We start from the raw sequence: 22,612 nt of genomic DNA on the forward strand, positions 1-22,612 counted from the left end.
GGGTTAGGGATGGCGTTATGTTTGAATCATTTGGGAAAGGGCAAAAGGGGCTGCCAGAAGCTGAAAGTGCCACTTAAGTTTGCTGAGTGCCGTTTCAGCAGCTGCACTGAAAGATGTTCCCTATTCATGAGAGAGTGACCTTAGCACACTGTCATGGCTCTCCTGCACCTGCAGTGATTTATTGGCTACATAACGCTGCGCAGCCGGGTGATGCAGTGGTGTTTGCGTGGGGCAACATGTGACCCTTCAGCCTTTGTCCTTCCCTTTCAACTCAGTCAACCACATCCGGAACAAAAACGCAGACATAGACAGCAATATAAGTCTACACTCTGACTCTAATTTGGCAATCTTTACCATGAAAAAGCAGACATTTATGTGTGGTAATGCTTACTTAACACATTACGCAATCAGATTATTAACAAAAAATTAATCAGAAATGAAATTTTGGTTGGTTGGACAAAACAGCTAACTTTAAGATGTCACACTGAGCTCTGGGAACTTGTTTAATAGGCATCTGTCATTTTTATGCACTGTACAGACTAAAAGATTAAATGATTTTAAGCATTTTAAACATGCACTCACAATATTTCCTAGAAGAAGGATAACATCGTGCAGCAGCAGTTTTTCAGTTTGCTTGCTTTGCTTGTCTTTTTTCCATGTTACCTCCTGTTTTGTGGGAATATAAGGAGATGAGCTTGTGTCTGTATCAGGAGACAGACAGGAGACCGGGGAGAGACAGGGCAACATCACAGGGAAACGAGGCACAGGAAACAGAAACAAAAACAGAAAATGAACAGGGGAAAAAAAACAGCAAGCCGTCACATATCATGGTGAATCAGAGCGCATGAATATGGAACAGCCAAATGACTCTAAAGTTCGTAGTAGCAAAAGTTATGCTTACAAATTACCAGACTGCAGCAAACAGAATTAACATGATCTTATTTATAGGAATTGGATTTTCCAAGACACAGTACCACTTTACTTTTTCTTTTTCTTTTTCTTTTTTCTTTTAAAAATAGGTTTTTACTCATAACAGGCACATTCTTTTACAAACTTTGTCTTTAAACACTGTAGATGTGTACTGTACATGTATACGCACAAAAGCATGGTTTTATTCACTGCCACACGCTGTGTGTGTGTCCTCGACTTTGACTGCATGTGTGTGTTTTTAGAGTTAATGATGTGTGGAGCAGTGCTTGGTGTCTCTCATTCAGCAGCAGATGCTGCCCTATTATCTGAGATAGGTTTTTGATAAGAATAAAGCATTTGTTGCTCAGTGTGTGTGTGTGTGTGTGTGTGTGTGTGTGTGTGTGTGTGTGTGTGTGTGTGTGTGTGTGTGTGTGTGTGTGTGTGTGTGTGTGTGTTTCATCAGTACAGGGAATACCATACACAGTGAAACTTTAAATCAGACCTTTACTCAGCCTAACTAGGAGTTCCAGAAAAATACTAGAGCTTGTATAAGTCTAAAATGTTGATTTATATGGAGCATTGATTTTCTTCATCCCAGTCTCAAAAGGACTGTTTTATTCAGGACCAGAGGCTGATAATATCCCGGCACACTGCTGTATCTTTTGCCACCTTGCCTGTGGCACTGAAATATATTTTAGGCTGATTAACCTGTTTATGCCCAGGTCCAACAGACATATGTTTTTATGACTATTTTGTGCTATCTAAGTCAAATTGTTTGCCTTAATCCCCTGCAGTGTCATTAAATCCTGAGATTCACAGTTACACAATAACTGTTGGTATGTTAACATAAGAGTGGGTCGTTTAGAAAGATCCTAAGGTGGAAGAAGCTGCAGTGGCTTATTACAGAAAGACTCTTTGTTTTTCATCAGTATCTAACAATAACTCTCTCTTTGTTTCCCTTCAGTCTAATCTCATCCAGACGATACTACTTTGAGATCCTCCACAAGCAGGATGACAAAGGCTCGGATCACGTGGAGGTTGGGGTAAGTGGACCGTTGATTCCACTGCACCAATATCTCTCTCAGTAGTGGTGTTCTGCACCTCAGGCAAAAGCTCAGAGATGAGTGGGGCTTAATTTCGAGATGAAGTTTCAAACGAGAGCCCACGCGCCTCATGTGAGCCTGTATTTTGAGCAGGAGGGCAGATGATAAAAAGAGATGACTGGTGTGTGTATGGAATGAATCTGTTCACAAGCCCCGGGTTATCATCATTATGGTGACCATCATCATCAGCAGAGCAGCAGCAGTACTGCCGGAGTTGCTCTCTTATTACACAGAACTTCAGTGTTGTTTTTGCACCCCTAAGGTTAATGATTTTTTTTTCTTTACTTCTTTCTCATTCTGTCTTTATACCCTGAAAACTCTGTCTGAGTGCCTCTGGCTGATTTCCTTTACCTATAGTTCTTGTTAGTTGATTCCAGAGTCTTATATACATAATCGCCTGTCATATTTTTGTTTTCTTTTTTCCCACCATGTTTCTACAAGCCACTCATCACTTCAGCATTCCTTAACCACAGCTACATTTTCCAGTCCTGCTGCCACACTCTTTTCAGTGTCTCTCTTGTCTCTCCAACCTTCAGCTTGTTCAGCGTTCAGCTCAGAAATGGCTGCTTCTGGATTCCAGTTTTAAGAGTGGGTTTGACAAGATGATGCAGGAGCACCACACTGAAGTCAGTAGCTCTGTGGTGCCAGGAGGATCACACATGAACTCGATGAGAAATGAAATGTGGGCGGAGGACTTTCTGTGTTTGTATGTATGAGAAAGGGGGGGCGTGCAGCTACTTTACAACCATGCCACACTGACACTTCTGCCTCTAGTCTGTTGGCACACTCAGGTGGAAACTACCCATGGCAATGTTTTCTCTGAAGTTTCACTCAGGCTGTTAGTGGCAGGTCCCCCAAGTGCTATACAGTTGCTGTGTTGTGGGTTGTTGATGTGGGTGTGTTATGAATATTCTGCTGATGATGTGCAAGTGTGACTAATAAATTACAGCCTGTGACAGCCACATCCCAGTGGTAAACAAATACCTTCCCCTTTTATTTGAAGAGCTTCGGGATAGGACAAACAGACTGAGTTGGTGAGATAGGATGCAGTAAAAGCTGAGAGGGTACACTCTTATTATGTCCTTGTTGGTGGACTAATGACTCCTGCTGGTTGTTTGAGCATCTGTGTGGAGGGCAGAGGGATTTGAGGGTGGGGGTTAGTGGCATTGGGTAAGCCTTAAACCTGCTAGCCTACACTTGCCTATTTACATGTTCAGCAGAGCTATATGAAAATTCATACAGGTAGTCTACAGTAGGTTTATCAGAGCAAAAATGACTTCCTGGTAAGGCTGAAAACAAGGTTGATGAGAGTGACATAAGTGAACGAAGAGAGTAAAACTGTGTGCCATGAGACCAAAACAATGAGCTGAAAGACAATGAAATGCTAATGTTAGTTAAAGCAGCTTTAAAATCTCACAGATAAATTATTTTAGCCCAACTCTCTGGATCTTCTCACTGTGTACCTGTATGAACAGATGAACCCAGACCCTTCTATTTTTTAATGTAGGGCTAATTTTGTTTTGACTCCATATGTATGAGAGGAGACACATGGCTGTCTACAACCTCCTTAGATGGGCAATGGAAGCTATTTTTGAATGTCACATTGGGAATTGCCCGTTCCAAATAGAAGGAAAGAGAGCAAATGCCAACACATAGTAAACTCCCAAATCTTTTGCACCAGCAAGTAAGATTTACACCTCCCAGACGGAAGGCCTTGGTCTCTTAATCAGAGCTCACTGGCTTCATCTAAGGGCAAAGGTCGAATTTACACAGCTGCCAGAAAGGAGGAGAGGAGAGGGAATAAGGAGCTGGAAAGAAATGGGGCAGGTGTGTGGAGAAGAATACATACTGAGTGTGTGCTGGAGGCTTTTATACCAAGCATTTCTGTTCTCACCACCTCGTGCTATTCTTCTCATTCAAATCATCAACTTCCCAATAGACGATGCGATTATGTTCACCAGCAAATCAAGGTCATGTGGAAATCCATCTCTCTCTCTCTCTCTCTCTCTCTCTCTCTCTCTCTCTCTCTCTTTCTCTTGTCTTCCCCTCTCAGCCAGCTACCCATGAGGCCATCAAAGTGGGTTTGTACTAGTAGAAACAATTTAATGAAGCGTATAAAAGTCATGCAGCAAATCAAGATTGTGAGTAGCAATGTGTGTGTGTGTGTGTGTGTGTGTGTACGGTACGCTATCTCAGTGAGGGCCCAGTGTGTGATTTAACAGCGGAATACATTTCACACCTTGACAAAAATAGCAGATTTACCGTGACCGGCCTACAACAGCATAAGCCCGGGTCTCACATAAATCCACAGAAACCCAGGCTCTCATTTGTTAAAGAGCAGATAGCGTGGATTCACAGCTCTTTCTTCTGTGTTCTGTGCCAAGCTGTGATTGCATGGTCAAAGGTGGGCTGTTCCTTTGGGAATGTATATGTTCAACAGTGCTTGTTATAAAGAAACAGGGGAGAGTAAACATCAGATAGTACACAAGAGCAGTCTGAAAGTTACCTTTTGGCATGAAAATTTTAAAAAAAAAGAAGAGAGAAGCCTTGTTTTCACTGTGCTGGCCTCTTTCTTTTCCACTGTGGGAAGGAATTAGGGAGAATGACTGCAAGAAGGTGGAACATTAACAGCATTAGAGGCAGGAAGAGAGAGGTTAGGAATACACTGCCTTCTCTAAGGGGATGGAAACAGCTGTATTTGTATGTATGAACAGCAGGGGGAATGAATGAGGAGATTGCTGTGTTGTTAGGATGAGTAGGCCAGTTACCAAACCTGTACACTGACTGAACCTTTCCACTGCAGTGTACGCTGTGCCTCAGTGTTTTCCCTCAGTTAACTTCAAATAAACCCTCTATAGAGTGGTGACTTTTTTTTTTCAATGGAATACATGAGATGAAAGAAGATTTAGTGATCAATAGTTTCATTAGGTTTCTTATATGCCATCTGGATCTTTGTCAGTGAAAGACGGGGCCTTTCCATTGGCCCTAATGGAAAAAACCTCTCTTGCTAGCCATGTGACAGACTGAGGGAAAGTGTTGACCATTAAACGGAGTGATTGAGGGGAAGAGGGAGTGAGAGAAAGAAGAGAAGAAAGTCACGCCTTAATTAGTAATGGCAAGTTTATGGAGAGGCAGGAGTGTGGGATTTAAATGCAGGATTTTAATGGCCCTGTTTTATCACTCCTGCCAGGCCAAGTCTCAGACTGCCCAGCAATTAATACAAACAGCCGTGTATGCTCACACTCCCCGCACTGTTACACACACACGTTTATCCCACTCCCATAGACTCATGGGTGTATTCGAAGGCACACAACGATACACACATGCACACACAGGCCTCTCAACATCTGCCTCACACCTTCCCTCCCTCGATATAAATCAGTAGAGGTCCGTGTGACCTGGAGCCAGCTGTTAAAGTATATTGTGTGTGTCGTTATACTGTGGAAGTAAATTAGATTTCTCTCAGTTTCTTTACCACTTCAACACCTTTTAGGGTTGACGCCAGTTCAGCAACTCTCAAACATATGGAGTTGGGGTTTTTATTTTTTGTCCCAGTTCACTTTTTCTTTACCTTTTCAAGTACCTTTTCCACACATTTAAGTTTTTCTTATGGTACTTTTTGTCTCATTTACTTGCACACTTGTGCTTTTCTGCTCCCACACATTACTTTTGTTTTTATTTTATTTTGAAACTCTTTTTATGATCCCAGATTAAAATGAACTTTTAATCTGAAGTTTTCTGTTTGGTTGCCTTTTCTAGCTCCTTGCCTTTTTGTCTCGTTGCGTGTGTCACGTTATGACCATATCAGTTATTTTTTTTCTGAGATGACATTTCATTTTGCCACTGTCTTTTTTTAACTTTCATCCCGAGTGTGTGGAAAAACCAAGAACACACCAACAATAGCTCTTTAATGTCATGGGATCCTTTTAAGGCCATGTCCCTTGTCCTCTTATCCTCTAGAGGGCAACATCAATACTAGTCAACACTGTAATAACTGTAATGATTGCAGGGTTATCACCCAGGCTGTCCCGCTTTACGAGGATGATGAAAAGTGCAAGATATGCACATAAATTCTCCATGGGAGCCACTTCTCATAATTGAGAAGATCACATCATAAAACTACTTATTATTCTTCGTGATATTCATGTTATTCTCATTCTCATAACCATTGTGTAAGAACTTGCAAATTTTGAGCCTTCAGGGGTTTAAAGTCTTTAGTAGAACTGATGTTCATGTTTCGCTCTCCGTCTTTTATGCCAACACTTCCTCTTGTCATCATGCAGATATGATCAGACACATCCCAAAGAGCACCATCCCACACATGACATATCATTTAACATTAAAAAGGAAGCTGCAGTGTCCCGTCACCCACACTCATTGTGTCCTTGTCTTGTTAACTGCTTGGCATCTATGGGAAAGTATAATATTTGGAAATTGTGACTTAGTAGTTCATTAAATTTGAATAGCTTTGAGCATGTACTAGTTTCTCAGTATGTCATATTACCCTTAGATCACCCAGTTTTTTTTCTGTGTTAGCTCCAGAGTTTTCATGTTTGTTGCACTTTTGGATTCATATTTCTTAACTTGATAGAACATACAGGAACTAACATGTTCTGGTCATGTTGAATGTGTCAGATTATGTTCTGCGAATGTATTTCATCATAGCATGTTTTTTAACCTTGGTGCTCTCATATTAAAGCAATTTTTACATATCCAGTCAGGTTTGGACTTTCATGCTCGCTAAGTCTAAAAACCATTGTTTTTTGTCTGTATTTTATCTCTATTTGTAATCAAGTTAGGGAAATTGTTCCTGTGCTCTTTTTCCTCTAAGCATTATGTTGACCAAAGTACCTTTGTGTCCTCATTGTAAGTTTTATTTTTTTAAGTGTGTCATGTATGTTTGACTTGACATGAATCTAGTGAGAGTGTGACTGTAACTAAGTGGTTTCTCCTCAAAGCACGTATGGCATCACCGTAGACGCACTGACTATGACGTGCCAGTAATTGCTATGGATATTGGACTCATTTGTCTTTCTGAAATGTAAAGCTAATGTATAATTCAACACAGAAAATCAAACACCCCGTCTCTGTATCCACCTACTCATCTCCCTTTGAATATTGTTCCTTCAACCCAAGGCCAGACATGATATGACATAAGAAAACAAGCCACTGTTTTCATGTCAGCGTGACAGGGAATGGAGAGTGGCATTTATCCTCTAGCATGTAAGTGTTTAGTACTGTTGTCAGTTGAAATATGAGCATAATCAGCCAGGAGCTGCACAGTTTTTGGTTAGCATTTTTTCCTTTGGTTAGGTGCTTTTTCAGCTCTTCTTCACTGTCTGCTTCCTTGTCAGCTTTCATTGTATGAATCTTCTACAACAGCATCAACAAAGCATCAAAACACCAACAGCATTCTGTGCACTGTAGGGGAGTTGTCTGTTCAGAGCCTGTCAGGAGTTTCTCCTTGATGCGCTGCTGCCAGGCGCCTGTCAGTGGGCAGCACCATAGCGCCATGCTACAGACTTTCCATTAGCGCCAGTGTTAAGACTCACTTTGTTTCTCCCCCTAACAAAGCTGTCATAACTTTTCTTGCATCCCATCAGCAAATGAAACTTTTTTCTTGTCATCTCTTGTCATCTCACATATTTTATTCCAGTTCTTGAGAAACAAAGATATCATGATTTAAAATCAGGCTTTAAACAATGATTTGACTGGTCAGCTATGTCTAACAAAAGCATTTTCTCAGAGTACAGTTTAAGCTGCCTTGTAGAGTAAGCTTCATCTCTGCCTTCCAGGTTTGTCTGTTTTGCAAAAAAATCTGTCTATAAAGATATCTTTATAAGCAATCTTCTCCTCTAACTCTCAGCAAGAAACCAAACTATTCTGTTAGTAATTCAGAGTTAATGTTGGTTACTGAATTAGCAGATAAACTGTACCTTTGTGTCAGAGTACACATATTTAGCATGTCTGTAAATACTACAGTACTAGTTTTGGGCCACATGAAACTTCTGCTACATACAGAACCTCCCCATAAAGATGTGTTTTCATTTGTTTGTTTGCTGTCACTTTGTCTTTTCTGGACCACAAGGGCATAATTCTTGGCTTTTTAACAACATGTCATTCTCATTGAAATCACTGTTCGAACGAAGTTGTCTGGCAACAGGAACACAAAGACAGGTCGAAGAGAGCACTTGTGCCGTCTTCTACCTTTCATTCAAACTCAGAATGAGCGATCGCACACAGTTTATGAGGCTTATCAAATGTCCTGGCAATATTGACAACTGTCTCAGTCACAATATTTAGTGAACTCAACGTGAACTTTCTAACTGTTAGATCCACAGAGATCAGTCACATTGTGTGTTTGACAAGTATTACAACAAAACATGCTGTCAAAAATGAGCCATATGTGTCAAACTCTGCACGGCTCTCAACTTCAAGCCCCAGAGTCTTTTCAGGATTTATGAGATTTTTATCTCATAGGCACACTGGAGTCCACTTGCTGCAGTCTTTGTTGCCCATTGTCTTGTGTGTCTTCTTCTCTCTCTCTCTCTCTCTCTCTCTCTCTCTCTCTCTCTCGCTCTCTCTCTCTCTCCATCAGCTCACCATGACTAAATCATGAATAGCTTAGAAAAGACACATAAACACCACACAGGTGTCCCTGATCTAGCTTTGGCCCATTTCTCCAGGTCATTTGTCTCACTTAAAGGATAAGACTGGTGTATTCTTTGTGTTTTCTTATTGTCAATTAATTTAATTAAAGAACCAAATCAACTCTGCATTATTCTGTCTGCCATTGCCTTCCAACTTCCCAACCCTGTCTATGTCGCTCAGCTCTAAGACTATTCAAACAGGTGGACACAATTTTTTTTATGGATTTGTTAAGGTCTATTTTCATCTATGGATTTGTATACATTTGTTGCTCTAGTGAGTATTTACAGCTGCTGGCTAATATGTGGGACTGACTCAGAATAAAATACAATGGCCTTCTTCATGGTATAAAGAAACACGCCATACAGTGCAACTATGTAGTTCAATTATGTGTATTTACTAGTTTTTGGACAACAGCAGAGCTCCATATCCACATCTGGCTAAGCAGGAAATTCTTATTAGTACAATAAATTAACTGTCTATTTTGTTCCTTTCACTGGATTTCTTATTAGTAAGAAATATGTTGAACTGTTCAGTTATATCATTAAATCTCGCACAGTCCCCAGAATTTGGAAATAGGCTCATGAGGGAATAGCATTGACCTTAATAACTAACATACAGTTCCCAGATCTTCCTGCCCTCAAAAAATCAGTTTAACGGTAAACAGATAAACAGATCTAATATCTAAAGACAGAAATTAATAACAACAGTAGTAGTCTCGAACTGCTCTTCCTTTTATCCCTCAGGCTGGTGTCGTCAGGCTTGTTAACTTTTGTCTTGTTCTGCCGTCCACTCTGCAACTGACTTTTCTCTGCTTACCACTTTACCAGTTTGGGCCTAAAGCCAGGTGTGTGTGATTAAGACAGAGAAAGGGAGAGAAAACAGATTAAAAGCACACAGTGAATCCCTCAGTCCTCTTCTGAACAAATGGACACGGACAATAGCTGGACAGCCTCTGTTCAGCTAAAGCTATCTGACTGAAGGAAACATTTAGTCTCCTCTCTGTTCCCGCACTGTTCACCTTTATTCCATTCTCACTTCATTGCCAATTCCATGATTCATTGAGAGATACTGTATTGGGGTGTGCTGATGGTGAAAGGAGCTACAGCTTACAGTAAATAAGATGAAGAGATACGGACAAAAAAGTAAATTTCCCTTAGGAAATTCAGGGCGGGACTGGGAGACCACTCAATGGAAGTGTTTACTTTCTGCTAAACTTACTGGGCCTCAAATCTGAATTGATTTTTACGTAAACCTGGAAAGGTCAGATAGTTTCGTTCTGTCATTACCTCTTATGTGTCACACTAACAAAACTACTTCATATCCATAGGGCCTCAGGCTTTGGAGCAGGTGATTGAATCGAAGGAAACAAACACAACTGCAGCCAGCTCTCTCTGAAGCAATAAACCCGTGATCATCAAGGGATAAAAAATAACCTGTGCCTGATGAAACCAGAGGCAAACTACCAGTGTGTGTGTGTGTGTGTGTGTGTGTGTGTGTGTGTGTGTGTGTGTGTGTGTGTGTGTGTGTGTGTGTGTGTGTGTGTGTGTGTGTGTGTGTGTGTGTGTGTGTGTGTGTGTGTGTAAGCTGGAACGAAAGTACTATGGGCATCAAACCACACAGTATGATCTGGAGTAACACCCACTTTTGGTCAACTGATTGAAAACACTATCAAACCCTCATATGTCACTGGGTGGTCGAGGCATGATGGAACGTGATGAAACAAACCTGCTGAGTGCCCGTTGCCATTTTGCTCTAGGATTGGTACTTTTTATTATTTCCCCTTGGATATTGATTTTCTTTCCTCTCTGTTGAACTTGTGGGGCCAGTGAGCAGGCCTCTGCTTCTTCCCACTACTCCTGTCAACACTATTTCACAGAAGACGCACCCGTACACACAGAGGATACATACCCACATTCACATTCACACACACGCTACAAATGCTTTGTTGACGCACACTTACAGGGTATGCACGTAGACACACATCTAAGTCCACACCGGGTCAGTGCCTCCCTTGGAGGAATTAATCAGAGAATCTATGGGGCCAGACAATGAACAGCAGAAATTCCCACAAAGCTGTAAAATAGGCCACGCAGGTGCACATGCAGTATTTGCAGTGTTTATGCGTGTGTCTCTTGTGCACTTAAGGCTGATGTGACAGCCGCAGAGTGTTGAGCTCCACTTAGCTTTGAAAGTGATGCCCCTTTCACTATGTGCACACAGGCAGCTACAACACACCACAAACCAAGTGAAGAAGTCAAACCATTAACTGTCATTGACTCTCATGTTTCACTTGCATTTTGCCATAATGAGCTGCATTTCTCTTTGCAAAAAAATAGAGCCATGTCCTGTTTTTTTTTTCCTCATTTTGCGTTGCATCAAAGTAGCTAATCAGTCATTGCCCGCATTGAAACAAAACAGTGTTTTGTAACAAAAAGCTCTTGAACATCGAGGCTAATGGATGTGACTAAAAGCTCCAGAAAACAAGCTCACAATTTTTTTTTTTTTGTCAAACCACTGTTTCCAAGGTGAAGAAAGTACTTTCACACAAAACAAATGTGTTCCTTTTAAGTAGAATTGGTGGAAAGGTTTCCATATAGGTGCCTGGAGGTTTGCAATCAACAGTCCTCAGGCCTTTTTTACAGACTGCATTTTGACGTGTCACAGTAAGAAAGGCACAAGTGTAAATAATCGAATTAATGATGCCTGAATTCCATTTAGCTGCTTCAATTTCAGGGTTCTGGTATTGTGGACGCTGCCTCGCTGTCACACTGTCATGGCTGACTGGGACACTTGAATAGGACAGATAATGTCAAAAACTCTGCTGTGAAAATGGCAGATTCTGTCCACTTTCTCTGACAGCCTGCTGTACTGTATAAACTACTGTCAGTCATCCAGTGTTTCTGTCTCTACCCTCGCTCCCATTATCTTTTGTGTCTGTTTAATTGAGCACATCTTCGACTCGTTCATTCATCACTGATGCCATTGATGTTGTGTAAGGACATAGCCTCATTTTAATTCTGTGAATTTTTTTTTTTTTAATGGTTGTTGTAGTTGGGTAAAATTAAACCTTTTTAAGTTACAACTCATATGTGGTTTAAACTTTTTTTTTGTCTGTCCTTGAGTCAGGCTGTGAAAGCCCTTTGGCTTGACCTTGAGGACAATCACCCTGAAATGATGAGACAATGTTGAAGTGTCGGTGGCCCGCTGAGCCATTCCCTGCTGGTGCTCAGCATGATGCCGCACTGTGACCTTGTTTGTTGTTCTTTTAGACTCTTAGATCCACTTGTGTGGATATGTGTGCCTCTGTGTTAATGTGTTAGCACAGGTGTGAAGTAGTGGCCTAGAATAGATACAGTAGTATGACAAATGTTAGATTTTGGCTTTTACATGCCAGCAGTTGGTGTGTATTAGTGCTACATGACAAAATGTGGATTGCAACAAAATCTAAAACAGCAACTGAGTGTGTATGTGTGTATTTGTTTTGCATGCACATGCGGAGGCATTTGCATGAGCCTGTGGAGGGTGTTTATATTTGTATTCCCAACCTGAGGGTTGGAAAATGACCTGTCTCCTGTGATTATATCCTGGGTAACCAGAAGTGACGTGGTAATTGTGAAATCTATTTAAAAGAATTGTAGCTTGTCTCTCTCTCTCTTTCTCACTCTCTCTTTATTTCTCTCTCCATCCTTTGTCTGCTTTCAGGTCATTACTAAATCTTCCTTTTTTCACAGCTACTCATCAGCGTCTTATTCCTACGGATCTGTTTTCACTCCATTTGCGGTCTATTTTCTCAGATTTTTTTTCTCGTTTGCACATTTCTCCCTTCCTTTCTTCCTTCCTCACCCCTTACGGCTTTATATTTCCTGTTCTCTGTTCATTGTGCCATGCTTTTCTTCCTGTTTCCCCTTCTTCTCTCTGGTTAAGTGTGTTTATACAAAAACCCAGCATCAGATCGATCCTGTGATGTTGCTAAGATCAATAACTCAGAGTGTCACAGTTTAGCCCACAAACAGTGATGGACGACTTGTGCTCACCTTTTACTTTCCACGTGCTGGCATTTAGCTTTCTCTTCTCGCTCATTCCCTTCCTCTCTCTTTTCACACACAGTGGCGTCCATACCTCCCTGGTCTGAAATATGAAGTGATAGACTCAGCCTACATCTCCCTGTACACAGGTAAGTGTTTTGCCGCCCTGCTAATGCATTGCATGGAAAGCTATTCTCTCATCTTCGTAAGAAAAGAAATTTCATCATAAATCTAAAAAAGAACGAGACTCCTTTTTTGAACCGAGATGTCCCTCTCTCCTTTCAAACTCTCATTTTATTTCCTTGGCATGGAATATTTCTGGACGTGAGGCCAAAGGGAAGATACGGAATCTAACAGATGCCTTCTTTTTCTCTAAAGGTGTCATTCGTAGCAGAGATGAGAGCTCAAGCTTCTGAGTAGTTGTCTAACCTGTGTAGCTCCAAGAATAGCAGTGTGACACAGGGATTCAGTATCGCTAACAAGGGAAAATTCCAGCTGCACAGAAAATGATGTGTGCAGTTGTCATTTTGGGCAAAGCCAAAGTGTTCTTCGGATGTGTGTCAAATGCTGCCTTCTTGTTTAGGACCAGCTATGACAGAGAAGAATCTGGCTCATCTGGCTCTCTCCACCCATCCATCCCTTCTCCTCCCTCTATGTCACGCTCTCTCCCTCGCTGGTTTTCTTCATTTTGTCACAGTGGAAGGTGTTTAATATTCATCCCTGTTTGGCAGTGAAAAAAAAAAAAAGAAAAGAAAAATTTGGCTTGTCCAGAGATACTTGTTCCCCGAGTTATTCATTTTAATTGATTGGCTTTCAATCAACAAACGATCCTGAACTAACTTTTTCAGCTCATATTCCGTTTCCATTTATTTGATGGTTTAATTGTGTATTGTTGTGTTTTTGAAATGATTATATATTATGTCAGCATAATTGTTCACAGTGCATTACATGACATTTCAATTTTTTCTTGTGTGCTCAAGCCAAATACATCTCTTAATTGGTGTGATAATATTTCACTTCACAATCAGTGAAAATACACATAAAAGCGCAACCCAGATGGTTGCAGTTAATGAATTTACAAAATCACACACACACACACACACACACACACACACACACACACACAAACACACAGTCTGACTTTTACTACAGACAGGGAAAAACATTTAAATTAGCACAAAAGAATCAACAGAAGCCATGCTTGAGTGATACTACCATGTGGATGGGGTCCAGCTCAGTATCTGTTCTTTACAGAAGCTAATTCTGTACTTTTATTATAACCAACTGCTTCATGTCAAACACGATGCAAATTAATCAAAAGAAAGAAAAGAAGAGATCCATTGTTTTCTTTTTCTGTTTGCTTGTTTTGAGGATCTCAGTAACACAGATAATCAGTTAGTCTTCCTGGGGATTGTGTGTAGTCGAAACCAGGTAAGATGTGATCAACAGATGTCTCATCGTTAGAAGAGAGAAGTCTAAAAAAAGAAGGCTTTCTCTGTGCAGAGAGTGCACACAGAGACACACACACTGAATGTGCACACTCCACCCCCCTGGAGGATAAAAATGATGCTGACCACCCTGTTAATTATAAAGCATTTCTCACATCAGGCCTTGCTCTTGACATACCATTAATCACACATGCTCTCTCCTCCTTCCCTGCGATCGATTGGTATAATTATGACTCTCCTCTACTCTGTTTTTGTTTTCTTCCAACTTTTTTCTGATTCGCTCACTTCAGCTTTTGTTCCTGCACTCCTCTCCATTTGCTTCCTTTGTTTCTTTCCTCTCTGCCTCTTTTTCTGTCTTTTCTCTCCCCATTCTCCACCTTTTCATGGTAACAATTTATGATGGTTGTGACGCAGATGATGTGCATAATGTTTTCCTTCCGACAGCAAACATCAAATTTGTCCATCGTCAAGAAAATCAAAGCAGTGAATGCAATAATGAATCCTCCTCATTCCCTCATCTCCCTCTTCACTCCCATTTCTGCCTCACTCTGCGGCTCGCTCTCTCACTTTTTCTGTATCTTTCCAGATGAGTCCAATCTGAAGATGAACAGTGTGGACCACATCCCCCAGACCTTGGCCAGTCACATCCGTCTCCCAGAGGAGTTTCAGCCCCAGGGTCTGGAAGGAGGCAGTGTCATGCAGCACGGAGCAGATATGCTGAAGCCAGACCCCAGGGACACCTTCTACAGCAGTAAATCTGCCAGTCACCATTTCACACTGCCCCCCTTTTTCTAGTCCTCATCCTGGTTTTCTGGCCTATCATTTTCTCTGATTGACTGACTGACTGTCTGCCTGACTGTCTGGCTCACAGTCTGCCTGGCTGTCATTGTAGCTGTATTCAGACTGTCATTTCATCCGACTGGCTGTGTTTCCCTCCTTTTTTCTGTCATTGCCCCGATCATCTCCCTGCTTTCTGACTCTTGTTGAAACCAGAACTCCATATACATGTTTTTTTTTTTTTTGTCCAAGATCTCAAATATTTGCCTCCTCTTTGTCTCTGTCTCGCGCCTCAGCTCCTATGATCGACCCCTCCCGCCTGGAAAACGTCCTGCCGGCCTGCCTCTACTCCCCAACCTACGTAGTCAAAGATTTTCCCATCGCACGGTATCAGGGCCTGCAGTTTGTAAGTCACATCTCATTCAACCCCTCTGGATTGCAAAAAGACCTGCTGCTCAGGGTGTGTGATGATGTATTTATCTGTGTCACTCTGTGTGAGACAGTGTGTGTTATTAAGTGGCAGTTTTTGCTAAAATTATCCCTATGGGGTCATTGGAAGTGCATCCAGTTAAAGCAGTAGTCTGTAATTCATTAGTGTTCTCAGTATACTTCCCTCACGCTGAGACCAGCTGGACAAAGAACAAAGGAGCAGAGGAGCTAAGTCCATGCTGGGTTGGACTTTGCCACGGCATTTCTCTATTTATAAGAAAACACAATAGTGAAGCAGGTGGCAGGTAGCGTTGAGCGCTACTCCCCTCTTTAGGGCAACACGAGTTACTGCAGCAGCTGCAGAGACAAATGACAAGCTGGAAACGACGAACTACACCAACACAGCAAATCCATTTTAGATTTTGACAGGAATCAACGTAAGAACATGCAGTATTATGTCGAGCAAGTGGCTGATTTTAATTAATCTAATCCCCACAGAATACGGCTAAATGAGAATTAAGTCCTTTATCTGTGTTTTTTTAGCCTCATTTCATCTTTGATTGACATTGTGCTTTTCTTCAGGTTTATCTGTCCTTCGTCTACCCCAACGACTTCACACGTCTCACCCACATGGAGCGAGAGAACAAATGTTTCTACAGAGAGTCTCCTATCTATTTAGAGAAGTAAGGACATTATTGCTTTTATCTCACGGAAGGCTAAGGGAACATTTATCTCTGTCTTGTATATATGAGCGAGTACACTTATTATTCAGACTAGCTGTTCAAGTGTCTGAATTTGGTGGCAATTTGAAGACTCACTGAAACTTCAACCCCCTGTTAATGCATGTGTCTCATGCTGTGTGTGTGTGTGTGTGTGTGTGTGTGTGTGTGTGTGTGTGTGGTGTGTGTATGTATGTGTGGCCTCTTGCTGCGTCTGCCAGGTTTGGTTTCTACAAATACATGAAGATGGATGAGGAGGAAGATGACAGACCTTTCTTCTTCCCAAACCCAGATGGTAACTAATAATGAGCAAACACACACTCCTGCACACATGGAGACAAATATAAATGCACATGTACACGCACTCAGTCAACTTTGTGTCATCCAGATTTCCTAGAGGAAGAAGAAGTGGTAGAGGGAGAGGATGAGGCAGAGATCGTTGGCACACAGTCACCTAAGAAGCTGTCTCATCCCAGCCAGACCAGCCACACCTCCAACCCCTCCCATCAGCACTCAAAGCCTGGGCCCACACCAGCTGGCCGAGAAGGGGAGGAAGAGGAGGTGGACCCCGACGAAGAGGAGGAGGGAGCAGTCAACAGTATCATACGCCGCAGAGAAAGGAGACACTTTCTTCACAGAGATAGACAGATGGGTAGGGATTTGGACAGAGACTGGGGACGAGATCATACAAGAGGAAACATGAGACAGGACTCCAGAAAGAGACTTGATGAGCCCCAGTCCAGGGTGCTTGAGCCTGATACCGACAGTGTGGTCCGGGGTCGCTCCTTGTCCTGGATTCACACTGGTCCTGTTGAGCAGGGCCCTGGCAGGAAAGGAGGAGGAACAGGTGGTGGAGAAGGAGGAGGAGGAGGAGGAGAGAAAGGAGCTGAGACTCCACCTAAACTGAGCAAGTCTTCACTCCTTTTCCCCCAGAAGTCCTCCTTCTCTGCCCTTGCCAGCCGTGCAAAGCAGATCCTCAGCAACTCTGCCCATAGCAACAACCCTTATGACAACAGCAACAAGCTGGCTGGAAACAAGAAGGAGGAGAACAAGATCTACATCACCAGGCCTCGGCCTGCCAAGGAGAGGGCGAGGGAGAAGGAGAGGGAGCAGCGTCGAGAGAGGAGGGAGGAGAGGGCATCTCGCCACCCGAGAGAAGTGTTCCCAGGAGTTTTTTTGTACCAAACTGGGAAAACCACAAGGCTGGTCAACCTTGGTGCCAAAGGACATGCTGGGGGAGGGGTGACAGGAGGTAGGAACCTTGTTAGTGCCCCTCAGCTCTGGCCCAACCCCCCCACAAAAGAGGGTAAGATGTCACTTCACAATGGAAGCATCAACATACAGAATGAAAGCGTACAGAAGTCTGCCAGGAGGGCAGCAGTGGCAAAATATCCAGAGAAAAGCAAGAGGAAAGGGGAGCATCGGGATTTAAAGACTACTGTCACAGCTGATCTACCCAGCAAAGATGGTCCATTGACCCCAAAATCCCATCACCAAGATCCCCCTCCTCCAGTTACCCTGCCAAGGTTAAACTCCACAGAAAACGTGCCCCAAGGTCAATCGAGAGTAACCTCTTACCTCAGGATCTCAGAGATCACAGAGTCCCAGCAGCAGCCAGACCCAGACCCCAACCCGGCAGAACTCGAACAGGATCCAGACCGCTCTAATCCTGACCCTGACCCCGACCCGGAGCCAGAGCCAGAGGAGGGCGAGATATCAGACTACAGCTACGAGGAGGTCGAGGCTCGGCCAGGCTGGGCAGAGGAGAGCATCAACTGGCAGAGAACCTTCTCAGTCAATCCGATGGACTTTGAGCTCCTACGGTCTGACTGGAATGACCTCCGCTGTAATGTGTCTGGCAACCTCCAGCTGGCAGAGAGCGAGGTGGTAGACGTGCTGGCGCAGTACATGGAGAAACTCAACGAACGCAATGGAGGGTGAGGATAAATGAGAGGGAGTGAGAATAATGTGAGACTAAAAAGGCTTATGTTTCTCTATAACCTTGTAAATTCAGATGTGGTTTCTTTTGCTAACTATTATGTAAAGCTAGAAGTAATTTCAGGGAACACATTGGTCATGCCCTGGTGCTTTGACTTAATGTTAGCAGACCTCTATGCGCTGATTACTATTTTCTGCAGCAGTGCTTACAAACCTTGATGTTGTTTGTGTGAAGTGTCTTGGCCATTAACTTTTCTCTGTTTTCATTCTCCTCCCACATTACACCGCGCTGGCTTCACAGCACCACAGATAATGAGTAGCATCATTTCTGAAGTGGTCTGCCTACAGTCAGACAGCAATTAATCCAGTTCTGAGAATGATATAAGGAACAGTTTTCTCGATTTTCAGCCTTTTCGTTTTCTTTCATGTTATGTTTCAGAGCATATACAACCTGTCTGTGTTTTCTCAAACTTTATTTTGTGTTTGTGCCCCAGGATCTATACCCTGCTGCGAATTATCAACGTCGAGAAGCGGCGCGACTCGGCGAGAGGGAACCGTTACCTGGTAGAGCTGGAGCTTATGGAGAGGGGCCGCAGCGTGGTTCGTCTGTCAGAATACATTTACCTTCTGCTCCACCGCGGCAGGCAAGGGGAGGAAAGTCTAGAGAACACTGACTCTGCCCCTGCCTCTGCACCAGCTTCTGCCCCCTCCCCTGCCACATCCAGCCTTGCCACCCCACCGCCCCCACCCTCTACCAAGTCCCCCGCTCGGCCCGGAGCGACACCTTGGAGTACCGCCTATGCTAAGCCTCTGCTCTGTCAGCCGGTCATGCTGCAGTGGAGGAGAGATGTCATGGTGCACTTTGTGGTGCCAGGTCAGTCAGTAGTGTAATTTTGCACTCATTTATTTTCCACTCATCCTGAGAAATTCAGCACATGCAAATACAATACAAGCAAAATAACAACAGAAGAGGAAATGTTTAAGAGAATCATATGTTTTTTTGGCTTCTCTAACTTGCAGTCTACTTTTGCCTTTGTTCTTACCACCCGTCAGTGAAAAACCAAGCTCGGTGGGTGCAGCAGTTTATCTCTGACATGGAGAATCTTCACCGCCAGACCAAGGATGACAATTTCAGCATCATCATCGTCGACTTTGAGAGTGAAGACATGGATGTGGAGCAGGCACTTAGAGAAAGCAGTGTACCAAGGTTTGCGTGTGTGTGTGTGGGAATGTGAGTGTGCTATGATGTAAAAAAAATAATATTTTACAATATTTTAACGGCTGTGATTTGTGTGTATATTTTTGTTTTGACAGATACGAGTATCTTAGGAGAGAGGGGAACTTTGAGCGCTCAGCAGGACTGCAGATCGGAGTGGACACTATTGAGGTTAGAAAAAGAAACACAAGACAACAATATGTGAACTGGCAGGAAAAAGCCACTCGCTGAAGGTTGGCCGCTCTCACTGACCACATGACCTTTACTGGCTGATGGACAGACGGAAAGAACACTCATGCATAATGAATATATCACAGCTAGGCCGGTCTGTCACAGGCTGCGGATCTTGGCCTTATCTCCGAGCCTCCTCCTGCTTCCCTTCTCCCTCTCCCACAGAGCCCAGCTGTGGATGACAGGGAATCGCTTAGACAGTTAGCTGCATTTCCTCTGTCGTGTGTATACCATAGCTGTCACATCCACTCCCTTTCACAGGTTATTTGCGTGCATGTGCTCTTACGCCACTCCCTGGCTGTCTCTCTATCACACACGCACGTGCATGCATCAGGGGCGTGAAGCGGCTGGAAATTTGGACAGACGTTGATCCGTCAGTTGAGTGTCAGTGCTGTCACGGTGGGATGACAGGGCTGTCACTCATGTCTGAATGACCTGCAGGCTCTTGGAGTGAAGACAAGCCACTGATGCTGAGCCCAGACGTCTCCACTCTCTTTAATCCTAAAATCCCATATTAGGCGCATGTGAACACACACTCTCATACACACAAATTTGCACCAGCTCATACAGACAGAATCATTCACACACACTTTTCTTTTTCCCAGACATAGGAAAGATTTAGAGCTTATTCAGACATAATGAATGTGTACATTACTGTTTGTTTGCATTTCCCTTTGCAGGATAGTCACAGCATCGTTTTCCTGTGTGATCTGCACATCCACTTCCCTCTCAACATCTTGGAAAGCATCAGGAAGCACTGTGTCGAGGGACGCCTTGCGTTTGCTCCCATTGTCATGAGACTCAGCTGCGGCAGTTCACCACAGGAGCCTGATGGTAACACACAAATAAACACACACACATTAAGTGCATGCAGGCTCACGTTTGTGTTCGCACAGACGTGCCATCACGCTCATATATTAACATATTTAAACTCATCACTCAAACTCATTCCTCAGTTACAGACATCTACTTTGAATTCATAATACATGTTTTCAATTTACATCCATAATAAACAGATTTGCATCAGAAGCATCAGACTTTCCTTTTATCATAATCACTGTTGATTCAACAGCATGCAGTGGGACTCATGGTTGCTTTTTAACATAATTTTTTGTCGTCTCTTTTGCAGGTTACTGGGAGGTAAATGGCTTTGGCCTGTTTGGAATCTACAAGTCAGATTTTGATAAGATTGGAGGGATGAACACAGAGGAATTCAAAGACCGCTGGGGTGGAGAGGACTGGGAGCTTCTAGACAGGTAACCCAGCAACAAGCTAACACAATAACCCCTACTAGAAGGTCACACAGGTCATTTTTGTTGAAACTGTGTCAGAGAGATGTTCACTCAATGTCATGGTAACTTTTGAAGTTGTTGTTAAATATTATATGCTTTGTAATGGTAGTTGTGATGGACCAGATTCCTTTATGATGTACAGATGTTCCTTAGATTTTGGCCATAAACATACAGTACCAGTCAAAAGTTTGGACACACCTTCTCATTCAGTGGTTTTCCTTTATTTTTATTACTTTCTACATTGTAGATTCACACTGAAGACATCAAAACTATGAAGGAACACGTATGGAATTATGTAGTTAACAACAAGTGTTAAACCAACCAGAATATGTTTTATATTTTAGATTCATCTAAGTAGCCACTTTTTGCTTTGATGACAGCTTTGCACACTCTTGGCATTCTCTCAGTCAGTTTCATGAGGTAGTCACCTGGAATGGTTTCCCAACAGTCTTGAAGGAGTTCCCAGAGGAAACTTGTTGGCTGTTTTGCCTTCACTCCAACTCATCCCAAACCATCTCAGTTGGGTTTAGGCCAGGTGATTGTGGAGGCCAGGTCATCTGACGCAGCACTCCATCACTCTCCATCTTGGTCAAATAGCCCTTACATAGCCTGGAAGTGTGTTTGGGGTCATTGTCCTACTGAAAAACAAAGGATGTCGCTGCAGAATGCTCTGGTAGCCATGCTGGTTAAGTGTGCCTTGAATTTGGAATAAATCACCAACAGTGTCACCAGCAAAGCACCCCCACACCATCACACCTCCTCCTCCATGCTTCACGGTGGGAACAACACATGTAGAAACCATCCACTCACCTTTTCTGCGTCTCACAAAGACACTGCGAGTGGAACCAAAAATCTCAAATTTGGACTCATCAGACCAAAGTACAGATTTCCACTGGTCTAATTTCCCTTCCTTGTGTTTCTTGGCCCAAACAATTCTCTTTTTCTTGTTGTTCTTCCTCAGTAGTGGTTTCTTTGCAGCAATTCGACCATGAAGGCCTGATTGACTGACCTTCATGTCTTAAAGTAATGATGGACTGTTGTTTCTCTTTACTTAGCTGAGTGGTTCTTGCCATAATATGGATTATAACAGTAGTCAAATAGGGCTGTTAGCTGTGTACCAACCGTACTTCTTCAAAACACAACTGATGGTCTCAAACACATTAAGAAGGGAAGAAATTCAACAAATGAACTCTTGACAAGGCACACCTGTTAATTGAAAATCATTCCAGGTGACTACCTTATGAAACTCATTGAGAGAATGCCAAGAGTGAACAAAGCTGTCATCAAGGCAAAAGGTGGCTACTTTTACAAAATGACTTGATTTTCTCATGTACCTCTTGTTTAATTTGTGCAGATTTTAAGATTCCAGCATTGCAAGAGGGCAGAAATCTCAGAGATAGCTAAGTCACAACCTGACCCTGAACTGACCCTTTAATAAAGGCAGAAAAAGAATGTTTAAACAGGCTGTTGAAGGCAGCTCTTGGTTACAGTTGCTGGGGTCCCAGTCTTTTATTCCCTTGATGCAGGCCTTGAAAAGTCTCACAAAGCATCAAATTCATTTCCCTCCCTTTTTGTGTCTCTTTGTGCATCTCTGTGTGGTGGTTTTATGTCTGTCTGTCTTCTTTGCAGTACTTTTGTATCCCTTTGTGGCCATTATCATTTCTCTGTGGCCTTTGTGTTCTTTTTGGTTATTTTGTGTCTCTCGGGGATAGTTTTGCTTGCCTATCCAGTTTTTTAATTAAGCTCTCTGATTTTCAAACAAGAAATATTAGTCACTTCATACAGTGCCCCGTAGGTTTGTTCAGTAATACATAAATGGTCCAGGTCATGTTAATAGCTTAATTATATTACTAAGAATAATTATTACACACAGC

The 22,612-nt window shown here is 42.8% G+C and overlaps 1 protein-coding gene across 1 annotated transcript in view; it reads left to right on the plus strand.

The window, feature by feature from the left end:
- The window catches only part of b4galnt4a (beta-1,4-N-acetyl-galactosaminyl transferase 4a), a 126,393-nt gene that overhangs the window by 103,310 nt on the left and 471 nt on the right, over nucleotides 1-22,612 (plus strand). Inside the window, exons 8-19 of the mRNA XM_041039399.1 lie at nucleotides 1,874-1,952; nucleotides 12,771-12,837; nucleotides 14,723-14,887; nucleotides 15,210-15,319; nucleotides 15,925-16,025; nucleotides 16,283-16,356; nucleotides 16,450-17,998; nucleotides 18,494-18,873; nucleotides 19,053-19,206; nucleotides 19,314-19,386; nucleotides 20,127-20,280; nucleotides 20,576-20,702. Coding sequence (XP_040895333.1) covers nucleotides 1,874-1,952; nucleotides 12,771-12,837; nucleotides 14,723-14,887; nucleotides 15,210-15,319; nucleotides 15,925-16,025; nucleotides 16,283-16,356; nucleotides 16,450-17,998; nucleotides 18,494-18,873; nucleotides 19,053-19,206; nucleotides 19,314-19,386; nucleotides 20,127-20,280; nucleotides 20,576-20,702 — 3,033 coding nt within the window. The remainder of the gene's footprint in view (nucleotides 1-1,873; nucleotides 1,953-12,770; nucleotides 12,838-14,722; nucleotides 14,888-15,209; nucleotides 15,320-15,924; nucleotides 16,026-16,282; nucleotides 16,357-16,449; nucleotides 17,999-18,493; nucleotides 18,874-19,052; nucleotides 19,207-19,313; nucleotides 19,387-20,126; nucleotides 20,281-20,575; nucleotides 20,703-22,612) is intronic.

This window comes from Toxotes jaculatrix, chromosome 5 (assembly GCF_017976425.1).
Source record: "Toxotes jaculatrix isolate fToxJac2 chromosome 5, fToxJac2.pri, whole genome shotgun sequence".
NCBI lineage: Eukaryota > Metazoa > Chordata > Actinopteri > Toxotidae > Toxotes > Toxotes jaculatrix.